Source organism: Cololabis saira, chromosome 22 (assembly GCF_033807715.1).
Source record: "Cololabis saira isolate AMF1-May2022 chromosome 22, fColSai1.1, whole genome shotgun sequence".
Lineage (NCBI taxonomy): Eukaryota > Metazoa > Chordata > Actinopteri > Beloniformes > Belonidae > Cololabis > Cololabis saira.
Window position 1 is genome coordinate 3,470,565 of NC_084608.1, and position 26,837 is coordinate 3,497,401.

Here is a 26,837-nt window from a genome sequence, read left to right on the forward strand (position 1 = left end):
GATGTTACAGAGCCCTTACTGTAAAACCCAGAAAACTCATTATTCGTCTCTTTGCCTGAACAGATTTTATACCTCACAACTTTAATTTCATAAGGGACAACATACTGACAGTGGTACATCAAGAAACCTCTGGTATTGAATAACATACCAGTTCACACATCATTTGTAACCCACAAAATAGAAATGATCCATTTTAATATAAAAGTATTAATGTAGTTTTGTTTGGTATAATGGGAACATTGAAAATTGAAAATGTTTAAAGGCATACTTGGTTATGAATCTTTTATAGTAATCTGTGAAAAAAATCCTATAATAGTAACAATCTACAGGACTGTCTCAGAAAATTAGAATATTGTGATTTTTTGTAATGCAATTACAAAAACTAAAATGTCATACATTCTGGATTCATTACAAATCAACTGAAATATTGCAAGCCTTTTATTTTTTTAATATTGCTGATCATGGCTTACAGCTTAAAAAAACTCAAATATCCTATCTCAAAACATTAGAATATTCTGGGAATCTTAATCTTAAACTGTAAACCATAATCAGCAATATTAAAATAATAAAAGTCTTGCAATATTTCAGTTGATTTGTAATGAATCCAGAATGTATGACATTTTAGTTTTTTTTAATTGCATTACAGAAAATAAAGAACTTTATCACAATATTCTAATTTTGTGATACAGTCCTGTAAATGTGTGTATTTTGAGGTAAAGGGTGGGGATGTCCTGTCCTCCCGTCTCACACTAGCAGCTCTGTGAGGATCCAGAACGAGCCCTTGCTGGTTTTTCTTTAACTGCTGCTCCAGTCATCGCCTCCAAGTCTCAGGAGAGCGACTACGGCTCCGTGGCCAAGAACGTCTCCCTGCAGGTGGCCGAGTACAACCAGAGCCTGATCCAGTCCCTGCAGAACAAGAGTTAGACCCTGCACACTCGTCCTGCTGGCCGCTCCGTCCAACGACCTGAGCTGCTGGAAAACTGCCCTGTTCTTAAAGGGGGTGTTCAGCCGCATTTTGTAATAAACGTCCAAAATGTAATAACTTTTTCATTTCATTTTGTAATAAACTGCCTCATTTTGTAATACATTTTGCCACATTATGTAATAAGTTATTGCATTTTGAGAAGATTATTATAAAATGCACTTCCAACTTTTTTATTTTCTAGGAAATGTAATATGGTGCATTATGTAAATAATACCTATTATTGTTTGTTTAACAATGAATTTATAGAGTGACTTTTGTTTTTTATGTCATTTCAAATCTATGTACCGGTATAATACTCAGAATATAAATTTAGGTGCCTATTTGAAGTTTGGAATTATATAGGCCAATAACAAATAAACTATGCTTTAGAATTATTACATAATGCACCATGTTATTACATTTTCTAGAGAATAAAAAAGTTGCAAGTGCATTTTGTAATAATCTCTTATTACATAATGCGGCAAAATTTATTACAAAATGCGGCAGTTTATTACAGAATGAAATGACAAAGTTATTACATTTTGGACGTTTATTACAAAATGCGGCTCAACAGGGGGAAAAAATGGCTCTTTTCAGTTTGAAGTTTGACTTTAGTGTGTAACTCTTGCAGCTGGCGAGAACCGTGCCATTCTGTAAAATGTTCCAACAAAAAGTATATTGGTACAAAGTCAGTTTTTTCCATTTTTATATTTATTGCTTTCAATTACAGGACAAAAAACAGTTTGCATAAAATCCAAATTCCACTCTAGAAATAGATTTGACCCTTCCAGTACATGGATATGAAAGCCACAGTAAACATCCCTGCTGAGTGGCAGCACTGCAGCGTTTCAGACCCGGGGTGGTGGTGATGCAGGGACTTCCTGTCCGTCCACATCTGCTGCTGCATAACACCCAGATGTTGAGGGATCCTCAAGTCTTCAAGGAGAGAAAGAACTTTGCAGATTTTGCAACAGAAAGTTGATCAAAGTGAAACTGCTCAGATCAACAGCCGGATATTTGGAGGGCAGTTCTCTCTCCACCACTGGTCACGTTCAGGAAACAAGTGGGAACTTGTACTTCAGCTTTAGAAATAACGCAGTAATGGAAGGCTGAGCAGTACTGGGAAAGAAATGTACAAAGATAAGCAGCACATCTTTAAAGCCCTGAAGACAACCAGTAACGGCCCAAGAGTTTCATCAAATGTCTGCTGGAAAACAACAGTTTAACCTTCCTTCAGTGTTCATTAACCCCCCCAAGTAACGGCCCACAATTTATGGCTTTTGTGTCACAAGTTCTCACAAACTTTTGATGGACCAGTGGCTTCAACTAGAGGAACTGAATATACGGAGGAGACTACGGTGGCCGACAAGGGCCAAACACACTAACGGCCTAATGCGTCTCAGTTTAGGAAAACGGCTTCAAGTACAGAAACGATTTCAATTCAAACTCAAAACCAGGTACAAAAAGAGGAACGTGGTGCAAATAGAGCGCCCCCTGCAGGTTTGGAGCACTTCCGGTAGTAGTGACCGGTTATGAAGCGTTTTTCTTTTGAAGATGGTTTCTTGTTTTATATGGTTTTGTGCTTTGCATCGTTTCTCTATTTGCAGCGTTTGATGATGCTAGATTTGTCTTTGTTTTTTGCAGCACGTTTTTTCATTTGCCCCACGTTCCTCTTTTTGTACCTCGTTTTGAGTTTGTGAATTTGAATCGTTTCTGTACTTGAAGCCGTTTTCCTTAACTGAGACGCATTAGGCCGTTGCAGTGCGTTTGGCCCTCGTCGGCCACCGTAGGAGACAGTAGAGATGCATTTCTACATGAAAAACAAAAAAGGTACAGTTGCTTGTTTTGTTTGTATGTGCACGAGAATAAAACGGATGTTTGCAACTGAAACTAAATCTGTTCAGTCTAAGGCGTGATCCTCTCGTGGTTTATGTATTTGTGACAAGGGATATTTTTCCACCTGATAGTACCAAAGCCCAATGATCTCTCTGGAGATATAAAACCGCTGTTCACAATGTTCATACAATTAAATAAAACCCCTCCAAAACGACTGCCACAGGAAATGAATACATCCTGCTCGTCCAGCGGGTAGAAAACATCTCCTTCATGCTTCAGGAAAGCAATAAAACTGGTCAGATTTGACAACCCTGAAGGAAGGTTTTGAGAAAAAAACAGAGAGACGACATCTTAAGATGCTCTTTGCATAAACACTTTTCTCTGTACAGGTCAGTGATATTTTCCAAGAATTGTAAACATTTTCTACCATGGAACCCTAAAATGTTAATCATTAAAGCACATTGTAATGTGTATAAACAATATAAAGAAATGAACCAGGAGGTGTCTTCAAGAAAAGAATAAAACTTAGCTCATCATTATTCTAATTATTAAATGTAACACATCCTGTCGGCTGAAATCAGCGGGCAATCCTCACGTTACTCATGACCCAGTAGAAGCTGCAGAACTCCGAGCTGGTGACACCAGTCGCTCTGCTGGAATCCCCCGTATAGAGGGAACGCATGACGTCACAGATGAGACTTCACAGCGGGTTACGCCCACTGAGTGTCAGAAAGACTGAGTGTCAGAAAGACTGAGTGTCAGAAAGACTGAGTGTCAGAAAGACTGAGTGTCAGAAAGACTGAGTGTCAGAAAGACTGAGTGTCAGAAAGACTGAGTGACAGAAAGACTGAGTGTCAGAAAGACTGAGTGTCAGAAAGACTGAGTGACAGAAAGACTGAGTGACAGAAAGACTGAGTGTCAGAAAGACTGAGTGGCAGAAAGACTGAGTGGCAGAAAGACTGAGTGACAGAAAGACTGAGTGTCAGAAAGACTGAGTGTCAGAAAGACTGAGTGTCAGAAAGACTGAGTGTCAGAAAGACTGAGTGGCAGAAAGACTGAGTGTCAGCGTAAACTTTCAGTTTGAGCAACTGGAAAACATCTAAAATGTGAAAGAGCTGTTGTGCGATCGACTGTACTCATAGATTTAGCAAGAAATCGGAGTTATCGTTTTACAGACTGATGAAAAATAATCTTAAGAGAGACAAACGGATCGCTGCAATTCACAGAAACAACTGGATTCCAGACACCGAAACGTGGATTTGTGGTTCCCATTTAGTATCAGGTAATGTTGGATTTTTGGGTAGCTAACGTTAAACGGTCAAATCATAAAGTTCGGTGTCCTCATCACTTTAATTTCTACAACAAATCCTGCCTTGAAGTCGGACCAAGCGTCAAGACTTTTGTAAGCCTTCAAGCTTTGCTTCGTGTATTTCCCCGGCGTAGAAATTAAGTTCATATAAATATCAGGAAACTGGATTCGTGGCCGAATATTAATGTCCATGGACCACTGGTTCTTGGTAACTGTACCAAATATTAATGTCCATGGACCACTGGTTCTTGGTAACTGTACCAAATATGAATGTCCATGGACCACTGGTTCTTGGTAACTGTACCAAATATTAATGTCCATGGACCACTGGTTCTTGGTAACTGTACCAAATATTAATGTCCATGGACCACTGGTTCTTGGGGTAACTGTACCAAATATTAATGTCCATGGACCACTGGTTCTTGGTAACTGTACCAAATATTAATGTCCATGGACCACTGGTTCTTGGTAACTGTACCAAATATTAATGTCCATGGACCACTGGTTCTTGGGGTAACTGTACCAAATATTAATGTCCATGGAACACTGGTTCTTGGTAACTGTACGGGTCACTGTCAAGTCCAACTGACTTTAATTTAAGCTGATAATCAGCTGTTATCTCGTCTTCTCCACTAGTTGCAGCTGTTTTTGCTGATGTTTTATCCACTCAGTGAGAGTAAGGGGATTGGTCCAGTGGGAAGTGACGTCAATACATTCCCTCTACACCAGGAACCACAAAGATCCTCTTTCTATCAGGGAACGACCAAAGCTCCAGGGAGCCGGTGAGAACGAGCTCTAACGGTGAAACGGTGTCATTTGGGCAAATGTCATGAAAGAAAAACAGACATGTCAAAAGAATATATGACTGAATACTTCTTTAAATCACAAACATTTTATTACAAATCCAGGTGTCAAAGACTATTTCACCTGAAAGTGCAGCTTCATTTCTAATCTTTACCTATGGATATGGGGTTGAATACGCTGCAGCTCGGCACTCCCAGACTGCCCTTGTTAAGTGTGAAAAACACCTCCAATTTCACCTCCTAAAACACCAGGAGAGCTGTTTCCTACATCAAGTTTCCAAAGACGTTCAAGTTTATCCACAAAGATGTAATCAAGTATTAATCACCAGTTCTGTCTTCAAAAAAATACAGATTAGATGTGTGATTGGTTTAACCCAGGGGTCGGCAACCCGCGGCTCTTTAGCGCCGCCCTAGTGGCTCCTGGAGCTTTTTCAAAAATGTTTGAAAATGGAAATAGATGGGGGAGGGAAATATATTTTTTGTGTTAATGTGGTTTCTGTAGGACGACAAACATGACACAAACATTCCGAACGTTTTCCAATGCTGTAAAAATGTGTAGAATAAATATTAAATTTCCACAGTTCTGTTAAAGAAGATTTACGTCAGAGCCTGCAACACACGTTTCTACCAGCAGGGGGCGCCAGGCAGGAGGCTGTTGTGAACAAACCGGCCAAAGGGATTATTTCCAAAGGGAAAAAGAGAAAAATAATTGAGGATTCAACGTTTTCTGGACCGAATCATTTGCATTCATTGCCTGAATGGTAATAATATAACTAATATAAATACTTACAGCATGTGTTGTCTTCATTCTAAGGCTTATACAAGACTTTTCATTTTTTGTGGCTCCAGACATTTTTGTTTTTTGGTCCAATATGGCTCTTTCAACAGTTCGGGGTTGCCGACCCCTGGTCTAATCAATAAACAAGTCCATATAAAGTCTAATGTTATTTCTCAGGAGTGAGAGTTAATACAACGATGCAGAAAACAGTGAGTTCAGATCACATGGGGCTAAAACTTGATGCTCCAGAGAACATCCCGTAGGCAGCGTTCACACTATTGTTCACATCAATTCATCTACCGCCAACATTTGCTGTTTTAACATGTCCTTTCCTACTGCCAATGAACACGGGCCTCGCTCTCCACACCATCCGTGCACGGGAAATACACTCCAGCCTCTGCAGGGAGGATCACTGAACCAGCTCGTCTAACTGGCCCAGCTGGGCCCGACGCTGCTGCTGCTCTGCCGTAGTGATGTCACAGTCCAGCACCTACGGACGGTGGCCGAGACCCGCCATAGCTGAAAATAAAAGTAACGCTGCAAACAGAAACAAACCCCGCTGCAAATAAAATAAACCCCGCTGCAAATAAAATTAAAAAAACGACGCAAATAAAATAAACCCCGCTGCAAATAAAATAAATGCTGCAAATAAAATAAACCCCACTCAAATAAAATAAAAAAACAACGCAAATAAAAAAGCCACAACGGAAGTGAATTACCGGGGACTATTTTTGCTGATGCACCGGTGTTTTTACGTGAGAGAAGAAGAAGATGAAAAAAATGACACGTAGCGACGTTGAACACTAACCTTTTCACTTATTTTCTCGTTTGTTGTTCTTCTTATTCCTCGCTCTTCTTATTTCTTCCTTTTCACTTACGTCCTCTTCGTCTTCTTCTTCTCCTCTCACGTAAAAAACGCCGGTAATTCACTTCCGTTGTGGCTTTTTTATTTGCCTCGTTTTTTTTTTTACTTGCAGCGGCGTTTATTATTTTATTTGCAAAGCGTTTATTTTATTTGAGAGCGGGGTTTCTTTTTATTTGCAGCGTTTCTTTAATTTGCAGCTGCGTTTGTTTCTGTTTGCAGCGTTTCTTTTATTTGCAGCGATGGCGGGTCTCGGCCACCAAGCTTTCCTGCTCCAAACTAAGTCAAATGCATAGATAACAATAAAACTGTATACAGACAGTTGTCCAGGAGAAACATTTTAATAAACTTGTGTATTTTCACAATGGATTTGGAAACGGTTTGCTTCTTGAATTACGGTTTGTGTTTTATTTAAACCTCAGCTGGGCTGGATTAGAGTGACTGCTTTACATGAACCAGCTGGACAAACGTTCAGCGGTTTGTCCGGCGAGCAGAGACACCGTCCAGAAGAACTTCTGCAGGAACTGAGAGGTTCAAAATGGCTTTAACTCCCTCTAGAAGTGTTGGACGACTCATTGTGTCTTAATCTGGAGGAAGGACAAACCTGACTTCAGGAGGAAACCTCCAGCAGGTAAAGGTAGTTGACAGATTACAAACTGGAAAAGTATCTAATTATCTGGAACAAGGGAAGCATTTTGTTCTCCTTAGTTGTATTTCTACTGCAACTATAATTCGTCTTGAAACGTAAAACTTCCACCGTCTGCACTTCAGGAAACCAAAGCAAACTGCTGATTAGTCTGCGTTACTACGGTGACTTGGAGCAAAAATGAAAATCCTTAAATCCACTTGCTTCGTGTGCCGTTATAGTGCGCTTATTTATGTTCTTGCTTTGCTATAGTGCATTTATCCAAGTTAAAAACAAAACATACAAATATTTTAAAAAACATTACAAAGCAGCAATAACTTTCCAACCAAACATTCTGTATATCAATTGGCAGAAATGCATGAAATGTAGATACTTTGATACAGATAACTTACTTAGTTAGAAGATGTACATTCAAAACCTTTCAGCAAAATTGAAAATAACAAAAATAAAATGACTTTCGCCAACATCACTTCTTTTGATTGATCTTCTGTACAATTCTGCCAGACAATAAAATCAAAAATGAACATTAAAAGAGAAGAAAGCATAAATAAGCTTCTTTAGAAATAAGTGAATTAAGAACATTTTAGCTGATACAAAGTCTTCACTTTCCTGTAAAAACAAAGAAACCCCCCCCGCAGTCTCTGAACGTTTTAATAATTAAGCAATAATTTAATCTTTTTTCCAACCCTCAGTGCAAAAGTATTAAAAAACTGAAAGGTCTGGGCCGAGGAGTCACATGCGTGATGTGAGCGACCCAGATGTGTGAGGCACATGTGAGGCGTTGCAGCCGCTCAGAGCGGCGTGTCAGTGATCTGTCAGCAGTACCTGGAGGACAGAGACCGCCGCCGTGGAAACTAACTACTCCTCCCAAACCACTCGGCTTCAGTCAGCGTTGTCAAGTGGGTCTGAAATGTGGGATGCTGCATACTTTAACCGGAAGCCACCTGCAACAGAGACACACACATTAGGACACATTAGGATACGTATGTATGTACTAGAGCAGGGGTCGGAAACCCAACATGTTGAGAGAGCCGTATTGGAACAAAAACACAAAAAACAAATATGTCTGGAGCCGCAAAACATGAAAAGTCTTGTATCAGTCTTAGAATGAAGGAAAACGGCGAAAGGAGAAATGTCGAGAAAAAAGTCGAAATGTTGAGATTAGAAAAGGAAGAAAAAAAAAGGTCAAACATTTTTGAAAAAGCTCCAGGAGCCACTAGGGCGGCGCTAAAGAGCTGCATGCGGCTCTAGAGCCGCGGGTTGCCGACCCCTGCACTAGGGGTATCCCAATATATCGTGCAACGTCACAATACGTGTCATGGAGGTGACAAACTGTAGCGCGATATTGGGTTATTAAGGATTCTTATTAGGAATAGCTGTTAATATCCCTAAATATGTCAGCACAATAAGGCCCTGTCCCAATACACGCACTACCCCTACTTTTCAGTCCTATCCCTAAACTTTGCGCGTTCCCGTGAGGGTAGTGGTGTCCTAATTCCTCTTTTCATCTAGTGGTAGTGGGGAAAACTAGTGTTAGGGGGTGAAGGGAGAAAAAATAAATGTTGTGTCCTGAAAATGCCCTGGATTCCCAAAACACAGCTTTAGTTTTTAGTCAGCCACGCACCTGCTGTTTATCATAACAAATGCTTGTTTTTCTGTGAGAAAGAGCCTGGTTCGCACGGGATTTTGGGTCTTATTTTGAGAGCTTGCGGAGGGGGGGGGGGGGGGGGGGGGGGGGGGGGGCGGGGGGCGAATAGGCCTTTCCCCCCCTCCGCAAGGTGCTGAGGGAAAGGTATAAAGACGCGATAGCCGGAAGTTCGGATTTTAGAGTCTGCCGTGGGTCAGTGCAGGACGCCCGGCGCGGTTTTTTCCTTGGCTTACTCTGTCCCCGGCTCTCCAGTCCTGTGTCGAGGTAAGAGTTAAGCCTTAAAACCCTTTGTAGTTGTGTGTGAGGAATATTGCTCTGCCATTTGCGGGGGATAACTTGACACTTTATCCTAGCAAACGGGTAGTTTTGTGGATTTCTTCTATGTAAATGCTTGCTTTTCTTGCTGGTAATAAAGATCCATATGTCATTATAGCAAAAGCGAGGTGTGTGTGTGTGTGATTCATTTTGGTACAGGCGACCTCTCCTAGAACCTAATTGAGATTTCTCCCAAAACAGGGGGTATGAATCTGTCCCTACACAGCGAGGGATTTCAGATCCTCAGTAGCTGACCGAGGGCCAGAAAAATTTCCCAGAATGCTTTTCGTTGTCATTTGCGGACTGAAAAAAAAACAAAAAAACATGGCGGACATTTCTTATTTTTTAGTGAATAAAATCAATATTTTGAGTTAGTTTCTGCATAAAGATGCGTTTTGATTACATTTCTAGCGAAAAATATATATTTTACTTTCATAATATTCACTCAGTGAATGTACATAATCACTCGTTTGCCCGTTGTTGTGAAGTCTTTTCAAACCTCGCCAGAATAAAGGCTGATTTATGGTTCCATGTTAAACCACCGGCCACTAGGGGGCCATCGTAATTTGCTTGCTGTGGTTTTTGAAAAGCTTATGTCCATAGCTAACATGCCAAATATCAAAAACTTGTGCACAATCTTGCTGATTCTTGCCACGTTCCCCCCCGGCTGTTCTGCAGTGATGCGTACCAGCGTGGTGAATCTTACCCTGCTGTGCAGAATCCATGGAAGGCTGGTTGCAGTCCTGAGCGTAGTGGCCGCTGACGCCACAGTTGTAACAAGAGACGTTGCCGTTCTTCTTATTGACGCCCCCCCCCAGGCTGGCGGCGGACAGCATGCCCATGGGGTTGGGGTAGAGCTGGGGGTAGACGCGGGGGCAGAAGGACGCGGGTCCCAGCTGCTGCTGGAGACTGTAGTTGGCCACGGCGGCCGCCACCGCCACGGCCGCCTGGCTGCCCAGCATGTGTGACGGCACCTCGGCGTGGCTGTGGGCGTGGCCTTGGGCGTGGTTGTGGGCGTGGCTGTGGCCTTGGGCGTGGCCAGGGCCGTGGGCGTGGCCAGGGCCGTGGGCGTGCAGGTACGGCGACGGGGCCGGGGGGTAGAAGGGGGGCAGGCTGGGGCTGTTGGCCTGGTGGCTGGGGTGGGTGAGGTAGTTGTTGCTGCACAGGCTCGTGAGGTGGATGAGAGACGGCGGCACGCTGAACACCTGGCGCGTCGCCGCCATCTGGTGGGTCTGGAAGAATAACGGGGCCTGGCAGCCGGAGGCTCCGCCCCCAGCCCCGCCCCCTCGCCCGCCACAGTTGTTGTAGCAGCCGCAGGCCCCGCAGCCCAGCTGCTGCTGCTGCTGCTGCTGCTGCTGCTGCTGCTGCTGCTGCTGCTGCGGCGGGGGCACCGGCGGCTGCTGGGGGGGCATCTGCTGCTGCTGGGGCTGCTGGAGAGTCAGAGTGTTGCCGGGGGCGACGGGGCAGCTTCCACAGGAAGCGGTGGTGTTGCTGTAGGCCGTGCCGTCGCTGTGAGCCGTGCTGTGAGTGAGGGCCGGGCTGAGGCTCGGGGTGCAGGGGGCAGGGCCGGGGGTGTGCGTGGGCACGGCCGGGGGGGCAGCAGCCGGGGCAGGTGCTGCTGGTCCAGGGCTGGCTCCAGGGGCCCCGGCAGCGGGCAGGCTGTAGGCAGGGGGCAGGCCGGACGGCAGGGTCAGGCCGTGGTGCTTGGTGTGAGACGTCTCCCCGTGTGAGGAGGAGGGCGGGGGGCAGGGCTCCTGGGAAGGCAGGACAGGAGGAGAGTAAGGTGTGGGGCCACTGGAGGCTCTGACGTGGGGCCCCTGTGGGGCGGCGGCGGCAGCATCCCCCCCCAGAGCTCCGTCAGCACCACCCGGCCCGTGAGACACAACCGTTTTGAATCTCTGGACCAGAGGCCGGACGGCAAAGTTCTCTTGAGGGGGGGCGCCGAAGTATGGCATTCCAAACGTTGGGAGGGCGTCCCTCTTTTCGGGCTCTCCTGGAACTCTCTGGCCAGCTGGGGGCCCCAGGGGCCCCCGCACCAGCGGCCCTGGGGGCTTCCCCTCAGGAAGCACACTGTGCTTGGGAGGGGGAACCATCTGAAGGCCGGACTCACTGGCCCCGTTGGGCAGCAGGCAGGGCAGGGGGCTGAGGAAGGACAGGGCCGGGAACTCGGAGCCGGCCCCGGCCCCGGGGCAGAGGGGCTCCAGGGAGCAGAGCGGGTGGACAGACGAGGCCTCCCCCAGCAGCGCTGGCTCCGGGTGGGGGGAGAAGAACATGGCAGAACCCAGAGCTTTGCTGCAGTCGTCAGAGTGGCTGTCTGTGTCTGAAACAGAGACGGGTGACGTTCAGATTAGCACCTTCATTATAATTCATTGCGTTAATTTTCATAACACGTTAATTAGCAGTGTAATTAATTAATCTGAGTGGCAAAATGCGCAAGCATTTTTTCTCTTTTGTACATGGTGCAGCATCCTCTGCGGATGGTGAAGAGCATCTCTGAATGCACAACACCGGAACCCGCAGCGTGGGAGTGAGGGGGGCAGGGTAACGGCCCGGTCAGGCACCCCCCCCTCTGGGCATCCTGCTGCTGCTTCCACCTCCCTGCCTGCTGTTTGCTGTTGATGTCCCCGACCCCCCAGTCTGGCCCCCCTTATGATCCAGGTCCTGGTCCAGGTTTCTACCCCTTTATGATCCAGGTCCTGGTCCAGGTTTCTTCCTCCTAAAGGAGAGTTTTTCTTGCCACTGTTTGGCTTAAGGTTTTTCTCCCACTAGGGGAGTTTTTACCTGCCATTGTTTATGTAATAATTGTTCGGGGGTTTATGTTTATGTTCATGTTCTGGATCTCTGGAAAGCGTCTGGAGACAACATCTGTTCTATTAGACGCTATATAAATAAAATTGAATAGTACTTGAAGCGCTGTATTGAGTCAGCTTTAAGCCCTGTTCCACGTAGCAAAAACGGTGGTGTTTTCATGCGTTTTGGCCGTTTTGGCCACCGTCAATATTTTCTTGTATTTTACCTGTTTTATATTCTAAAGTCACACTTAAAAGTAACTCCACTTCTCTGTCACTCCAAACCAAAGACTCTGGTTCATCTTGGAAGTAACTGGAAGTTACTCGTGTCATTTGTTGATGTTTTTTTCCAGGATTGTGATTGGCTAGCATGACTTTATCTTCTCGTTACACTGCCCCCTGTAGGTTTGGCTGCTCATAGCACCTTAACAGATATTTATGCAGGTTCCTGGAAATGATGGGATTTTTCAAAACGCAGAGGGGGAAATATCAGTTTTTTGTAAATACTATGTGTAAACTTGGCCTTAGTTTTAATTTTGAATTGAGAGTCTGCTTAAGTGCCTATTTGAGACTCAGCCGTATTTTATTTCTGAATTTTATTTATTTAACTGTATTTGTATTGCATTTTTGAATAATGCACCTGGCCTAATTGGATTGCTGATGTGCTTGAACTTTTTCTTTTGAATTTCATTTAGGAAACACACTTCACCAATAAAAATGTGGATTTCAAATCTTCTCTTCTTAGTGTATTCAATTGATTAGTCATGCACTGCAATTTTGCAATGTCCTAGAATTCAAATTCTTCATTTGGGGACATTTAGCAGATATGAGATTAAAATGAGATTAATTAATTATAAATCCTGTAATTAATTAGATGAATGTTTTAAATGGCCTGACAGCACTAGTTCATCCCACTGCTTCATTCCTGTGTATGTGCAGGCTTCACCTTTGTTGTTGTCGTCCTCACTGTCCAGGCTCTCTGGGCCTCGGTGCTGAGGGCTGGACGGAGAGCTGGAGCTCTCCGACGACGTTTCCCCGCAGGTATCAGGACCGGAACCACCATCTGGAATAACATCTGGATCAGTCCGTCAGAAGCTCGCTAGTTGAGCACCACTAGATAAAGATTCACTTCATTTCCGTGCATTTCTTCATAGTCCAGTAATCCCTGGCTATAACGCGGTTCACCTTTCACGTCTCGCTGCTTCACGGACTTGCATTGTGCATCGTGTTCTACATTCTGATTGGCTAAACAGTCTCCTCGCTTCTTCACTTCCTGTGTCAATAACGTTGGTTGCTTAGCAACAAGCTGAGAACGGCCAATGAGCTTCAGCAGCAGCTCAAGAACGGGACCTTTGATGAATCGGTCATTATAGTCTCAGATATAATCCATGGTGGCATGTTGGTTTATAAGAATCTTTTTGCCAAGAAGAAAAAAGAGCCACAACAACGACCCATAACTATTTTCTTCTCTGGAAAAAAACACCTCTGCACCGCGGCTTTAGGAGGAAAAGACACTACAGAGTAGGGCTGAACGATATACCGTTATCGTATCTATATCGAGATATGAACATTCAAGACATTAATAACGGGAAAGCAACGATATAAACGATATATTTCCGCTCGCCCTGCTTGTACAGCGCGAGCAGTCTCCATAAACATTACTTTTAAGATTGCCTTTGAACGCACCACTACGGCCAGCCAACCACAAAGCTTATTTCATGCTTGCTGTTGATCGACAGCTGAAGCCAACCAATGACAAACATAGGAGGGTGGGAGGGAGGGAGACGTGAGGCGCACACAGCCACACGCACACGGAGCGGAGAAGAGCGGAGAAATCCAAACGGAAGAAAAGAGACATGAGTACGGAGGATAATGCGGCCGGTGGCGGTGCTGAATCTAATTTTGTGCCAAAACATAAATCATCCTCCATTATTTGGAGGTATTTTGGATTTAGAAAGGATGATGTCGACCAGAGCGAGGTGTTGTGCAAGTCGTGCTTGGTGAAAATTGCGACGTGTATTTCGCAGCCGATCCGTTTTTAGTTTTGAAATTACAAAATAAAAATAGAGAAATGAACCAAAATAATCCGTTCCCCATCTTTTGTTTTGATAATAAAAAATTCATTGATGTGTTGGAAAATCGAAATTGGGAATTAAAACAGCGAGTGGAAAACTCTTTTCTCTATTTCGTTTACTGAAAACAAGGATTGGACAAATGGGGGGATTGCACATGCGCAGTAATAAATTAAGAAAGTTGTTTCTGGTTCTTTTGTTCATCAGATTGAAAGTTAACATTTTTAGATATTTAATTGTTGAAACAGAAAATAAATCAAATATGAAACATGGGAGTGAAACATGAGTTTAATCTGTAATCTGTCTTCACTCCGTCATGAAACTGCAGTGATGTTGTGACAGTCCGTTCAGCTGCAGCGTCCAATCAATAATCAATAACATGTACTGAACTCTAACTCTAACTGCATTGGTTATTTATTGTTAAAGCGGAGCTACAGTAAAATATTTTGATTATTATTTATTATTGAGTGACTTTATGTTAATGTTGATGACTGGCAGTGAGTTCTAATCAATAAAACTGCACTCTTTTGATTTCTGATGTTTTTATTTTTCTGAAAAATGCTTAGTTTTCACCGAACCGAAGTCATATCGTATCGATATCGATATATCTGGCATGAATATCGAGATATGAAATTTTGTCCATATCGTTCAGCCCTACTACAGAGTCAGGATGCAGCGGTACAGAAGAGCAGAGAAATACACACCAGTCACAATCTATCCTACTGTACTTATTGTAGTTTTTCATAATAATTTTTCATTTTCTCCCGTTCAAATCCAATGACTCGGGTCGCGGTGGGGACTGATCTCCGCTATTTGAAGCCTTGTATAATAATAAAAAATTAAAAAACAGGTTGCTACTTTGCGGATTTCAACTATCACAGGTTCTTTTTGGAACGTAACCCCTGTCAAAAACCAGGGATTACTGTACACAAAGCTAGTTTATTGGCTTTATATGAAGATGCACAGAGCAAATGAAAGAACCTGTAGATACAGCCGAGAAAAGCACAGCCTTTAACCCTGGTACTGTCTTTGGGTCAAATGCCGCTTTTGCACTAGTACCACCTCAGCTCGGTTCTACCCGTTTTGCGCTTTCGCACTAGGGCTGAGACGTGTAGAGCCGCTCCAAGTCGGTACTTTTTTCTGTAACCATTTCGGCCAGGTTCTTTGCGGGCTGAGCAGGAACTATTTCTGACGTCACCACCCTCCGCGCCAGTGATTGGTCGGGGGGCGGGGCCGTCAGACGTTTGAATCAGGAAGCGGGAGTCAGAGCGAGAGCGACCCGCGGCGATTTTATTATAAAGCGCAAAACGTCTGTTTGGTGATCCAACTCTGAGGTGCAGATGTTCATAAACCTGGGGGCTGACGAGAAAAAATTAAAAAAGGGATGTAGATGGGCTGTTTTTTTCTCAGCCGCTCGCGGCTCCAGCTGATTTCTCATCTGCGCCGACATGAACAAAGCGGTTGCACAATCGAGTACTTCACAGCAGCTTCACCCCAACCTGCACACTTCTCACCTGGCTGTGCGAAAACACACGTGTGGAGCCGTGTAAAGCCGCGCCGAGTCGGGCCAAGTAAGTCCCGGCTAAAATGACCTCATTCTCCTGTCCGTCCGTCCTTCCTTCTGCTCTTTCCTTCCTTTCTTCCTTGTTTTTTCCCTTCCTTCCTTTCTTCCTCCTGCTCTCTCCTTCCTCTCTCCCTTCCTTCCTTCTTTTTTTTTTAAATATTTTTTATCCCGGTTTTTTCCCCATTTTTACCACCCCGTGCTCCTACCTACTGACAGTCCTGGGCATTGCCATCCTCTACCAACCCCGGGAGTTCCTGCACTGAGCTCAGGTCTCCTCCTTAACCTGAGGAGTGAGCAGGCCGCATCTTTTCACCAGACAGGGTGGGGTTTCTCCGGCCGAACGTAGCGCGTGGAAGGATCACGTTATTCCGTAGATCCTCCATCATCTGTTCCCCGGTTGGCCAGAGGGGGCATGTATAGCCCAGGACTGTGTGCATGTTTTTGTGAGGGTAGCTCACATTAGCTACCCAGGGGAACACGGGGAGAACATACAAACTCCACACAGAAAGATCCTTTCGCCAACCCCACCCAGGGTGTGGTGCTGAAGTCATGGGGGAACTAACACGCACTTCAGCACCCACACCCGGCGGGAATCGAACCCAGGACCTTCTTGCTGTGAGACCGCTGCACTACCAGCTGCGCCACCGTGCCCCCTCTTCCTTCCTTCTTTACTCCCTTCCTTCTTCCTGCTCTCGCCTGCCTTCCTTCCTTCTTTACTTCCTTCCTTCTTTACTCCCTTCCTTCTTCCTGCTCTCGCCTGCCTTCCTTCCTTCTTTTTCCCTTCCTTCTTTTCTTTCTTTCCTCCCTCCCTCCCTCCCTCGACCTGAAGACAGCCCAGCGTTTAAGGTTTAAAGTAGGACGGCAGGAGCCGTGTCCGGTTTCATACGTGTGTGTAGCGTGTTCTGCCCTCGTCTCTCTCTTCAGAGTAGAGTACGTGTTGACCGATGCTCAGGAGCTCAATAATCCTGCATCGTTACTCCAAAGAATGGACTAAATGGATGTGGAGACCCAGCTAGACTTCCACACCGTCCTACTGTAGCAGCTTTCACTCACCTGTCCTCTGAGCTGCCGGGGCTGGAACCAGACTACCGTTGGTCATGAACGCAGAAAACTTCACCTTTCCATTCCCCTTCTCCCTGGAGACACGCACATGTGGGACACAAGGCAGGTTTATTTGTAAAGCACAATTCAACACAAGGTCAGTCAAAGTGCTTTACATCAACATTAAAGGCAGCAAGACACAATTCAACAGTAAATAACAAATACAATTAAATACAATGATAAGAAAAGAGGTAAAATAATGAAAAGCACCAGTTGTTAAAAGTAAGGGCAGTATAGTACAGCAGGTACATCTCATTCTTACAATGGCAAGAATTACATTTATATACGATCAAAACATACAAACACCGGGTCAGATACAGTATTACAAAAGTAATCTGTAACAATTCGTACGGTGAATTAAACCAATTTGACAATTCTACGTCACAATGCCTGCATTCAGGGCTTATCCATCACCAGTGTAACTTGAATGAAACATGAAATAAAATGATAAGAAAAGAGGTATAATAATAAAAAGCACAAGTTGTTAAAAGTAAGGGCAGTAGAGTCCAGCAGGTAAGTATTTAATTTAGGAGTAGCTTCAGTAAACAGTGATGTTTGTAACCTGATTTAAAGGATCTACAGTTGCAGCAGACCTCAGGTCTACAGGAAGTTTGTTCCACCGGTGAGGAGCAGAATAACTGAACGCTGATGAACCTTGCTTGGTTCTGGTTTTCGGGACAAACAACAAACCAGATCCAGATGAAGCTCAGGGGTCTGGGAGCTTCATAGGAACTAACAGATCCAGATGAAGCTCAGGGGTCTGGGAGCTTCATAGGAACTAACAGATCCAGATGAACCTCAGGGGTCTGGGAGCTTCATAGGAACTAACAGATCCAGCATGTATTTTGGTCCAAGACTATTCAGGTCTTTGTAGACCAGCAGTAAGATTTTAAACTCTATCCTTTGACTCACTGGAAGCCAGTGTAGTGATTTCATGACCGGTGTAATGTGGTCCAGTTTCCTGGTGTAATATGGTCCAGTTTCCTGGTGTAATGTGGTCCAGTTTCCTGGTGTAATGTGGTCCAGTTTCCTGGTGTAATGTGGTCCAGTTTCCTGGTGTAATGTGGTCCAGTTTCCTGGTGTAATGTGGTCCAGTTTCCTGGTGTAATGTGGTCCAGTTTCCTGGTGTAATGTGGTCCAGTTTCCTGGTGTAATATGGTCCAGTTTCCTGGTGTAATGTGGTCCAGTTTCCTGGTGTAATGTGGTCCAGTTTCCTGGTGTAATGTGGTCCAGTTTCCTGGTGTAATGTGGTCCAGTTTCCTGGTGTAATACGGTCCAGTTTCCTGGTGTAATGTGGTCCAGTTTCCTGGTGTATTGTGGTCCAGTTTCCTGGTGTATTGTGGTCCAGTTTCCTGGTGTATTGTGGTCCAGTTTCCTGGTGTAATATGGTCCAGTTTCCTGGTGTAATATGGTCCAGTTTCCTGGTGTAATGTGGTCCAGTTTCCTGGTGTAATATGGTCCAGTTTCCTGGTGTATTGTGGTCCAGTTTCCTGGTGTAATATGGTCCAGTTTCCTGGTGTAATATGGTCCAGTTTCCTGGTGTAATGTGGTCCAGTTTCCTGGTGTAATATGGTCCAGTTTCCTGGTGTAATGTGGTCCAGTTTCCTGGTGTATTGTGGTCCAGTTTCCTGGTGTAATATGGTCCAGTTTCCTGGTGTAATATGGTCCAGTTTCCTGGTGTAATATGGTCCAGTTTCCTGGTGTAATATGGTCCAGTTTCCTGGTGTAATATGGTCCAGTTTTCTGGTGTAATATGGTCCAGTTTCCTGGTGTAATGTGGTCCAGTTTCCTGGTGTAATATGGTCCAGTTTCCTGGTGTATTGTGGTCCAGTTTCCTGGTGTAATATGGTCCAGTTTCCTGGTGTAATATGGTCCAGTTTCCTGGTGTAATATGGTCCAGTTTCCTGGTGTAATGTGGTCCAGTTTCCTGGTGTAATATGGTCCAGTTTCCTGGTGTAATATGGTCCAGTTTCCTGGTGTAATGTGGTCCAGTTTCCTGGTGTAATATGGTCCAGTTTCCTGGTGTAATATGGTCCAGTTTCCTGGTGTAATGTGGTCCAGTTTCCTGGTGTAATATGGTCCAGTTTCCTGGTGTAATACGGTCCAGTTTCCTGGTGTAATATGGTCCAGTTTCCTGGTGTAATATGGTCCAGTTTCCTGGTGTAATATGGTCCAGTTTCCTGGTGTAATATGGTCCAGTTTCCTGGTGTAATGTGGTCCAGTTTCCTGGTGTAATATGGTCCAGTTTCCTGGTGTAATGTGGTCCAGTTTCCTGGTGTAATATGGTCCAGTTTCCTGGTGTAGTGTGGTCCAGTTTCCTGGTGTAATATGGTCCAGTTTCCTGGTGTAATATGGTCCAGTTTCCTGGTGTAATGTGGTCCAGTTTCCTGGTGTAATGTGGTCCAGTTTCCTGGTGTAATATGGTCCAGTTTCCTGGTGTAATATGGTCCAGTTTCCTGGTGTAACATGGTCCAGTTTCCTGGTGTAATGTGGTCCAGTTTCCTGGTGTAATGTGGTCCAGTTTCCTGGTGTAATGTGGTCCAGTTTCCTGGTGTAATATGGTCCAGTTTCCTGGTGTAATGTGGTCCAGTTTCCTGGTGTAATATGGTCCAGTTTCCTGGTGTAATATGGTCCAGTTTCCTGGTGTAATATGGTCCAGTTTCCTGGTGTATTGTGGTCCAGTTTCCTGGTGTAATATGGTCCAGTTTCCTGGTGTAATATGGTCCAGTTTCCTGGTGTAATATGGTCCAGTTTCCTGGTGTAATGTGGTCCAGTTTCCTGGTGTAATATGGTCCAGTTTCCTGGTGTAATGTGGTCCAGTTTCCTGGTGTAATGTGGTCCAGTTTCCTGGTGTAATATGGTCCAGTTTCCTGGTGTAATATGGTCCAGTTTCCTGGTGTAATGTGGTCCAGTTTCCTGGTGTAATATGGTCCAGTTTCCTGGTGTAATACGGTCCAGTTTCCTGGTGTAATACGGTCCAGTTTCCTGGTGTAATATGGTCCAGTTTCCTGGTGTAATATGGTCCAGTTTCCTGGTGTAATATGGTCCAGTTTCCTGGTGTAATGTGGTCCAGTTTCCTGGTGTAATATGGTCCAGTTTCCTGGTGTAATATGGTCCAGTTTCCTGGTGTAATATGGTCCAGTTTCCTGGTGTAATACGGTCCAGTTTCCTGGTGTAATGTGGTCCAGTTTCCTGGTGTAATGTGGTCCAGTTTCCTGGTGTAATATGGTCCAGTTTCCTGGTGTAATATGGTCCAGTTTCCTGGTGTAATATGGTCCAGTTTCCTGGTGTAATATGGTCCAGTTTCCTGGTAATATGGTCCAGTTTCCTGGTGTAATGTGGTCCAGTTTCCTGGTGTAATATGGTCCAGTTTCCTGGTGTAATGTGGTCCAGTTTCCTGGTGTAATATGGTCCAGTTTCCTGGTGTAATATGGTCCAGTTTCCTGGTGTAATATAGTCCAGTTTCCTGGTGTAATATGGTCCAGTTTTGGCACTTTTCCACTAGTCTCGGCTCAGCCCGGCTCGTCCCGGCTCCACCCGTGTGTTTTTCCACAGCCAGGTGAGAAGTGGGCAGGTTGGGGTGAATCTGCTGTGACGTACTTGATTGCGCAGCACCTTTGTTTGTGTCGGCGCAGATGAGAAATCAGCTGGAGCCGGGAGCAGCTGAGAAAAAAACAGCCCGTCTACATCGCTTTTTAAATTTTTTCTCAACAGCCTCCAAGTTTATGAACATCTGCACCTCAGAGTTGGATCACCAAACAGACGTTTTTGCTGTATAATAAAATCGCCGCGAGCCGCGCTGACTCCTGCTTCCCGATTCAAACGTTTGACGGCCCCGCCCCCCGACCAATCGGTGGCGACGTCAGAAATAGTCCCTGCTCAGCCCGCAATAGAACCTCACCAGAATGGTTACAGAAATAGTATCGGCTTGGAGCAGCTCTACCCGCCTCAGCCCGCTAGTGCAAAAGCGCAAAACGGGGCCGTGGCGGGTAGAACAGAGTTAAGGCGGTACAAATGCAAAAGCGCCATTTCCTGGTGTAATGTGGTCCAGTTTCCTGGTGTAATATGGTCCAGTTTCCTGGTGTAATATGGTCCAGTTTCCTGGTGTAATATGGTCCAGTTTCCTGGTGTAATATGGTCCAGTTTCCTGGTGTAATATGGTCCAGTTTCCTGGTGTAATGTGGTCCAGTTTCCTGGTGTAATATGGTCCAGTTTCCTGGTGTAATATGGTCCAGTTTCCTGGTGTATTGTGGTCCAGTTTCCTGGTGTAATGTGGTCCAGTTTCCTGGTGTAATATGGTCCAGTTTCCTGGTGTAATATGGTCCAGTTTCCTGGTGTAATATGGTCCAGTTTCCTGGTGTAATATGGTCCAGTTTCCTGGTGTAATGTGGTCCAGTTTCCTGGTGTTATATGGTCCAGTTTCCTGGTGTTTGTAAGGACTCTGTTAGGGTTCTGGATCAGCTGCAGCTGCCTGATTGATTTCTTGTTAAGGCCTGTAAAGATGCCATTGCAATAATTTAACCTACTGAAAATGAATGCATGAATAAGTTTTTCCATGTCTTGTTTAGAGAGAATCCCCTTAATTCTAGCAATGTTTTTCAGGTGGTAATAGGCAGATTTAGTGATAAACTTTAGATGGCTGTTGAAGTTCAGATCTGAGTCAATAATTACACCAGGATTTCTGGCTTGATTTGTAGCTGTCAATGACATGGAGCCAAGGTGAGCGCTGATCTCTTCCCTTTCATTTTTAGGGCCGAAAATGATCTCCTCTGTCTTTTCTGCATTTAGCTGGAGAAAATTCTGGCACATCCACTCATTGATTTGGTGAATACAGTTACTCAATGAGAGTAGGGAACTGTAGTCATGTGGTGTCATATAACGCTGTGTGTCATCGGCATAAGTATGGTAGGGGATCCAGTGATCGCGGTATGTGATGGAACACCCAGTGCCAGATTAACGACTAACTAACACCGGCACCGTTCTCTCGTTCCCGCAAGATGTGACTGCTGCTTTAAAGCAACAACTTTGTGAATAAGCATTCTTTGTCATTGTATTGTCTTTATTTCCATTTCCTTTAGCAAACACCTGGAGGAATGAGCATCCTACCTGTCTGTGGGCAGGACTCTGCTCTTGATCTTTGGGACTGGGTGGCTTCTCTTTTCAGAGTTGTAGTGCTGGAAGGAAGATCAGAAGTAAACGTATGATGAGAGAAGGACTGCATTCAAAACCTTCATCATTTACATGGATTACCAAGGACTTGGTTTTATATCAAAGAGAGCTTCCTGAAAAGCAACTGCACTTCAGTTTCTGGAACCAAGGTCAATAAAGTAGATTACACAGAAGGAAGTGGATGAAGCATCCAACTATTTCCAGTTAATTTTGTAATGAGTCATGATGCACTGGCAACAACTAAATGTGGGACACAGAATGGCATCGTGTTAAACCTCTGTTGATCAGGTCAGAGTTTTCTTGTTTGCCTTTTTTTTTTTTTTTATCTCTACTGCTATAATAGGAGGACCCAAACTCATTCAAAAGGAAAGCAGAAATGTACAGGACTGTCTCTGAAAATTAGAATATTGTGATAAAGTTCTTTATTTTCTGTAATGCAATTAAAAAAACTAAAATGTCATACATTCTGGATTCATTACAACTCAACTGAAATATTGCAAGCCTTTTATTACTTTAATATTGCTGATTATGGTTTACAGTTTAAGATTAAGATTCCCAGAATATTCAAATTTTTTTAGATAGGATATTTGAGTTTTCTTAAGCTGTAAGCCATGATCAGGAATATTAAAATAATAAAAGGCTTGCAATATTTCAGTTGATTTGTAATGAATCCAGAATGTATGACATTTTTGTAATTGCATTACAGAAAATCACAATATTCGAATTTTCTGAGACAGTCCTGTATATTTTGTTTTTCCTTTTCCTTACGCGTGCATTGCTTGTTTTTATATTCCCTCTTCTCCTCTTTTTACTTTACCTTATGCATTTCCGCCTCCTTATGCAAATGAGGGGGGCCATTCTCTTTCCAGCTCCTCTACGATTGGTCAATAAACAGGAAGGAGCAGGATCCTTCCTGTTTATTGACCAGGATAGGCTTTTATAAGCAGTTTGCTTCGGCCTAGGCCTTTTCAGTCATTGTTCAACACATGATTATTGGTTTTGTATGAAATGTTAATGCTGTGCACAATGTTTTTTTTTGGTGTTGTGTTTTGTGTTGTCATGACTGAATAAACTTAATTCATTCATTCATTCATTCATTCATTCATTCATTCAATCATTCATAACCTCCGTCGCATCACCGCGTCCTCTCACCTGCTCAGCTTCCTGGCTGCTCCGCAGGACGGAGCTTTTCTTCCTTCTCTCCGCGGGGCCGTTGAGCTCTGCAGCGCGGGCCGCCCTGCGAGTGTCCCCCTGCGCCAATTTGGCACTAGACAAACTGGGGGGTGTAAAGGATACTTTTGTAAAAAAAACAACAACATTTTTTTTCCTTTTTCTATTGCATTGCTTGTGCACCAGAATATAATTCTACTTTTTTTTTTTAGGAATAAAAAGAATCCACAGATCATTTGGATACAAATGTACGGAAGAGTATCAGGGCCAGGCAGGAGAAAAATAAAAATAATATTGGAGAGGAGGAAGATTTTTTTTTCATTATGCACTTCGAGAAAAAAGTTGAAATGTTGAGAAAAAAGTCAAAATTTCGTGAATAAAGTTGAAATGTTGAGAAAAAAGGCGAAATTGACTTTTTTCTCGAAATTTTATTTCAACATTAATCTCGACATTTCGACTTTTTTCTCGAAGTGCATAATAAAAAAAAAAATCCTCCTCCTCTCGAATATTTTTTCTCCAGCATGGCCCCAATACTCTTCCGTACAAATCCCACCAAGTCCCAGGTTACACCAAAAACAGTTGATACTCACAATTGACATGGGCTTCTGGACCCCTGCTTTTTCTTGTGGCCCTGAACATACGGCTCTAGGAAAAGGAGAACAAAGAACACATTATTTATTGAACCAAGAATAGGCAGTGTGAGGGAAACACTGCTTTTCCTTAATTATCTTTTGATTCACAAAAAGAATCTGACTGTTGTCACACAGTTAAGAACCTCAGTCTAAAGTCTGTGGCTTTACAGGACTGTCTCAGAAAATTTGAATATTGTGATAAAGTCCTTTATTTTCTGTAATGCAAAAATGTCATACATTCTGGATTCATTACAAACCAACTGAAATATTGCAAGCCTTTTATTATTTTAATATTGCTGATCATGCCTTACAGCTTAAGAAAACTCAAATATCCTATCTCAAAAAAATTGAATATTCTGTGAATCTTAAGCTTTAAGCCATAATCAGCGATATTAAAATAATAAAAGGCTTGCAATATTTCAGTTGATTTGTAATGAATCCAGAATGTATGACATTTCTGTTTTTTTTTTAAATTGCATTACAGAAAATAAAGAACATTATCACAATATTCTAATTTTCTGAGACAGTCCTGTATATGCAGGAGCTTGTCCTTTGTCTGTCTTTCTTTTTTTAATGCTTTTTTTCAAAGCCTTATGTATGGTCAGCATTAGTACCTAGGCTGTTGTCTAATTAACTAGCATTAATTCATTTGATTAAAATTGAATAAATGGGGTTATAGATGGATTATAATGAATTACGTTGCATGGTTTAGTTGAACTGAATGCAAATGTATTTCACTTGTATGTATTAAAGTTCTTTACTTTGTTAAGTGTGCCAAGATTACTTGTGATTGTGTTATACAGATAAAATGAGATTAACTCCAATAAATCATGATAAAAAAAACAAAAACTCATTAAGTAGTGGAATGGTTCCCAAACTTTCAACATTCAAACGCAATATTTTCAGTCTCCTGAGATTCCTTCTCCTGGGATTGAGTGTCTAAATTCAGTGAAAGAAAGGCAGGGTTACTTTAGGACACAGAGGGGAAAGGATGGGAAAGGAAAGGACGTCAGAATCCAACGCCGAGCCAATTCATTTATGCTTGAATCTCAGGAGACTGAAAATATTCAGCCAAACTGAAAAACTGCTATTGAAAACACGATAACTTTGAAATATCAATTAATTTTTAGCTTTAAGTGAAAATAACAAATTACATTTCCTCCATATCGAAATAATGACAATTACATCATTTTTAGCTTGAAATGTATTCTGAATATATTTTAACACTGAAAAAGTAGATAAAAACATACAACATACAATTTTCAGCTGCATTTTGGGGTTTGCCTCTTTTTATGAAATGAGTTTATACAAAGTAGTGATATAATAAATGAAATTTTTTTTTTTGTTTGTAATGTATACAGGACTGTCTCAGAAAATTAGAATATTGTGATTTTCTGTAATGCAATTACAAAAACTAAAATGTCATAAATTCTGGATTCATTACAAATCAAATGAAATATTGCAAGCCTTTTATTATTTTAATATTGCTGATCATGGCTTACAGCTTAAGAAAACTCAAATATCCTATCTCAAAAAATAATAAAAGGCTTGCAATATTTCAGTTGATTTGTAATGAATCCAGAATGTATGACATTTTTTGTTTTTTTAATTGCATTACAGAAAATAAAGAACTTTATCACAATATTCTAATTTTCTGAGACAGTCCTGTACATTTCTTCCATATCGAAATAATGACAATGACATCATTTTTAGCCTGAAATGTATTCTGAATATATTTTAACACTGAAAAAGTAAATAACATACAATTTTCAGTGGCATTTTGGGGTTTGCCTCTTTTTATGAAATGAGTTTATACAAAGTAGTGATATAATAAATGAAAAAATTATTATTTTTCTGTAATTGTATATTGCAATAATACTTGTCACAAAATCCCATGGCACACACTCGCCTCAAGACGCCCTTTGGGAACCACAGAAGTCGTGCCGTCCCTCTGTGTTACTGTCGACTAAGAGGATCTCAGTTTAGCGCATGTTCTCACCTTCCTCCTGACTGGAGGCATCAGAGCAATCTCCTTGGTACACCTTCGCTGGCGGGCAGTTGCCTAATTTCATAAAAAATAAATAAATAAAAAGACTTGAGGTCAAAAAATGTTAAGTGTTATTGTGGTTCAATGCATTGCTGACATCTAGTTGGACGCCTACAGGTTTGGCTTATTCTGTCTAACACTTTCAAGAGGGTAGATTGTACATCCTTATTATTGTGAGGAATTAAAGACTGCTGTGGAAAATCTTCTCCAGAAACAATCCCAAGACTACGGAAGAGTATTAGGGCCAGGCAGGAGAAAAAGTATTTGAGAAGGGAATATTTGTTTTATTGTGCACTTTGAGAAAAAAGTCAAAATGGCGAGAAAAAAGTCGAAATGTTGAGAATAATGTTGAAATACAATTTCAAGAATAAAGTCGAAATTTTGTGAATAAAGTCGAAATTTCACCTTTTTTCTCAACATTTCAACTTTATTCACGAAATTTTGACTTTTTTCTCAACATTTCGACTTTTTTCTCGAAGTGCATAATGATAAAAAAATCTTCCTCCTCTAAAATATTATTTTTATTTTTCTCCTGCCTGGCCCTAATACTCTTCCGTACAAGACATCTATTAAGAGTATCAAGTGAAAAAAATTATGGCTACTTTGATTAAGGTCAAAAACAAAAAAAGCTCACATACTTTTTTTTTTGCTCTTCTTAAAACTTTCATAGCTATAGGTTTCACTCAAAAATTTTAAACATTGATAAAAAAGACCTTGAAAATTATAGGAACCAATTAAAAGGGGTAAAGCAGTTAAAAATAAACATCAGAAAACACGCCCTGATCTTAGTTCTATCAATGATTGACTGGAAAATAAATAAAATGCTACTTTTGCATCTATATCTATACAAGATATAGATGAAAAATAGGAATATCAACTTCATTCCTTACAGCCAGTGGGGGGAAAAAACACAAATACATGAAAAGGGCTAAATGTTTTGAGGAGGAAATTCCTTTTGATAGGAATCCCTCCACTGGATACTCACATGGATAACATGTAGGTTTAGAGGAGTACGTGGAATCACAGTTGAAGAAGCGGCAAACTTTTCTGGCCTTCCTGAAAACTGGAGGAGCAGACAGGAACCTTTCCCTTGAGAGGAAAAGGGAGGAAGAAGTTAGCAAAACACTCAAAC

At 42.7% G+C, this 26,837-nt stretch overlaps 2 protein-coding genes across 4 annotated transcripts in view; one reads left to right on the forward strand and one right to left on the reverse strand.

Annotated features, from left to right (window-relative positions):
* ift74 (intraflagellar transport 74) overlaps window positions 1-2,381 on the forward strand; it is a 30,448-nt gene extending 28,067 nt beyond the window's left edge. For all 3 annotated transcript variants that reach the window (XM_061713850.1, XM_061713851.1, XM_061713852.1), the window contains exon 21: window positions 812-2,381. In XM_061713850.1, coding sequence (XP_061569834.1) covers window positions 812-924 — 113 coding nt within the window. In that variant the 3' untranslated portion in view covers window positions 925-2,381. The remainder of the gene's footprint in view (window positions 1-811) is intronic.
* Window positions 1,614-26,837, reverse strand: part of zcchc2 (zinc finger, CCHC domain containing 2) — a 39,104-nt gene continuing 13,880 nt past the window's right edge. Inside the window, exons 6-14 of the mRNA XM_061713849.1 lie at window positions 26,691-26,794; window positions 25,658-25,720; window positions 23,617-23,671; window positions 23,009-23,132; window positions 21,794-21,861; window positions 16,640-16,722; window positions 12,897-13,013; window positions 9,868-11,481; window positions 1,614-8,142 (exon numbers count right to left, since the gene is read on the reverse strand). Coding sequence (XP_061569833.1) covers window positions 8,081-8,142; window positions 9,868-11,481; window positions 12,897-13,013; window positions 16,640-16,722; window positions 21,794-21,861; window positions 23,009-23,132; window positions 23,617-23,671; window positions 25,658-25,720; window positions 26,691-26,794 — 2,290 coding nt within the window. The 3' untranslated portion in view covers window positions 1,614-8,080. The remainder of the gene's footprint in view (window positions 8,143-9,867; window positions 11,482-12,896; window positions 13,014-16,639; window positions 16,723-21,793; window positions 21,862-23,008; window positions 23,133-23,616; window positions 23,672-25,657; window positions 25,721-26,690; window positions 26,795-26,837) is intronic.